Genomic DNA, 2,866 nt, shown 5'->3' on the forward strand with positions numbered 1-2,866 from the left:
CGGATTCTGTCCCGTCACCCACGGAATCAGGTAGTCACTGATCAGCTTCTCTCCGGTTGGATTTAACTCGAATCCCTGATTGATCCGGGTTTCCAAGTTATCACCCATCTTCTCTCTCGTTGTTTCTTTCTTTCTTTCTTTCTTTCTCTCTCGTGTTTGCTTTGCAATGGATTAGGTTTGATTGTGTTATGAAATATATAACGTAGAAATCAATTTATGTAAAATTTGGATAAAATCGAAAACTCGTAAAAGAAAATTATATAAAATTACCGTCTCTGCCTCCATTAGTTGGTGAAATTCAGAAGGGAACATATCTCTATACTCCTTCATCCAGTCAGGTCTAGCATCTGAAAATTCTCCGCCGTCGAATTTCATGTCTCTTCATATCCGAATCCTCTCCATTTCGAAGAAGATCGACCTCCGCCACCCTCTTCATTGATAGAGTTGGGGAGGCCGGAACTGGAATTGTAGGCTGAACACATTAAAAAAATTATTAGTATACTACGTAATAATTTGCATAAATTTGTAAACTCTAACATAATTTAAAAAAAAAAAAAAAAGTACCTCATTCGTGTCCGGCAAAAATCTTTCATAATTTAAACCATCGTCGTACGATATCGGTTGCGCACATTGGACTTGATAGTCACCGTTAAAAATTCCCTAAGCAAAACGCAGGAAAAAAAATTGAGTAACAATTTGCAAAAATTTGCCCTAAAAAAATAATTTAAAAAAATAAGTACTCCATTTGTTTCCGGCGCGAATCTCACAAAATTGCAACTCTCGCAATTTGACTCCGGTTGCATAGCCATAGCATCATTACAGTCACCGTAACCAATCGCCGCCGGTGACTTCACAAAAAAAACAGATTATGATATGTAAAAAGTTCCAAGAAAATTAGGTTATAATACGTAAAAAGTTCCAAGAAATTACTAAAAAAAATAAACCTAAATACCTGATTTGTATAAATTTCCACACTCTAATATAATTAAAATAAGTACCTGATATGTGTCCGGTGCAAATCTTTCATAATTTGAACCATCGTCGTACGATTCTGGTTGCGCACATTGGACTTGATAGTCACCGTTAAAAATTCCCTAAGCAAAACGCAGGAAAAAAAAAATTGAGTAACAATTTGCACAAATATATAAACCCTAAAAAAATAATTAAAAAAAAAAAATAAGTACCTCATTTGTTTTCGGCGCGAATCTCACAAGATTGCAACTCTCGCCATTCGACTCTGATTGCACAGCCATAGCATCATTAAAGTCACGGTAACCAATCGCCGCCGGTAACTTCACAAAAAAATTAGATTATAATACGTAAAAAGTTCCAAGAAAATTAGGTTATGATAAGTTCCAAGAAATTACTAAAAAATAAACCTAAAATACCTGATTTGTGTTGTGATCGGATTTGTCCTTCTTCTTGACAACTTTAGTGATCTTACACACGACAAGATCGGCGGCGTTTGCTCGGCCGCTCTTCTTAACCGATTCCTCACTAAGAGAATACTGATGCATTATCCAATGCCCGACCCCGACGTCCGCCTCGCCTGATTGCCCGTACACTAGCATCTTCGAATGCCCAATGATGCATCCGGTGTCGGAGTTTTTGATCATCGTGGGGCCCGTTTGGCCGTCCCACGTGCCTCTCCCGGCTCTTCGACAAAACCTCTTGGAATTTCGAGCCCTCGCCAGCTTAGCGAAGGCGAAGACGGTATACTTAATGGCGCCCTTTTCCTCCATCTTCGAGTGCCAACGCGACTCGATGTCGCTGAAAATCTCCCACGGGGAGGAGTCGCCGTAGATCGCCTTCTCAACGACGCCGTTCCATATCGGATTCTGTCCCGTCACCCACGGAATCAGGTAGTCACTGATCAGCTTCTCTCCGGTCGGATTTAACTTGAATCCCTGATTGATCCGGGTTTCCAAGTTATTACTCATCTTCTCTCTCGATTTTTCTTTCTCTCTAGTGTTTGCTTTGTTCGTATGCTCTTGTTTGCAAGTGTTATAGTACATATATAGAAGGCTTTATGCGTAGGTTTTATTCAATGTAACATATTTAATTTATATTGTAATATATCTTGTTTTCAAAGGTTAGAGATGTGAAGCTTTATCTTCGGAATCGGGATAATATATAGATTTTAGTTACCATATATGTACAATTTCATGTGTTAGAGTCGTATTTATGGTATATTTGTTCTTATCAGGTGCTTAGAGTTGTACAGCTATATCTTTATGGTAATTTTTTCAAGAAATTGTATGAGTGATTTATCCGCTTAATATATTTTGCTTAATAATTTATAAATTAATCAAAGCTGTTATTTTATTAATTTATTAATCAAAGCTTAATATATAGTGTTACACATTATATAGCCGTAGAGGGTTTATGTGTTAGTTTTAATTTATTTAAATTATAGAATCTGTGTTAGTTTCGCGCGTAATCCCTAGGTTTTTTGGATAATTAATTAATTTCCTTTTTTTTTAGATTCTAGTAGTGTTTTTAGCTTTTTCTCTTTGAATATTTTCTCTCTCATCCAATCGGTAACACATTTATATAGGTTTTATGTGTTAATTTTCAATTATAGATTTCTAATTGTATATTTTATTATGCTATCAATCTCATTAATTAACATAAAATAAACAGAAGTGAAGCTCGGAGTAAAATATGTGATCCCATTAAATATCTCATTTCTTATTTTTCATTCATCCGTCAATAAATGTCTCATTTAATCATGGACGTCAATAAACGTCATCTGGAAGATCTACATCTGCCATTGTCTTTCCACTAACATTTTCAGCCCATTTTTTTTTACATTTCTAAAAACTCACGCCAGAACCAAAGTATACAAGTATTAGGGTAGGGGGGA

General features: G+C 36.1%; 1 protein-coding gene across 1 annotated transcript; it reads right to left on the reverse strand.

The window, feature by feature from the left end:
- Nucleotides 1-340: 340 nt before the first annotated feature.
- On the reverse strand, nucleotides 341-1,940 carry LOC125206990. Its single transcript, XM_048106198.1, has 6 exons — nucleotides 1,389-1,940; nucleotides 1,185-1,292; nucleotides 999-1,094; nucleotides 768-848; nucleotides 565-660; nucleotides 341-472 (listed from the first exon to the last, which is right to left on the reverse strand). The coding sequence occupies exons 1-6, from the start codon at nucleotides 1,938-1,940 to the stop codon at nucleotides 341-343; spliced, it is 1,065 nt and encodes a 354-aa protein (XP_047962155.1).
- Between the last annotated feature and the right edge of the window lie 926 nt (nucleotides 1,941-2,866).

This window comes from Salvia hispanica, chromosome 2 (assembly GCF_023119035.1).
Source record: "Salvia hispanica cultivar TCC Black 2014 chromosome 2, UniMelb_Shisp_WGS_1.0, whole genome shotgun sequence".
NCBI lineage: Eukaryota > Viridiplantae > Streptophyta > Magnoliopsida > Lamiales > Lamiaceae > Salvia > Salvia hispanica.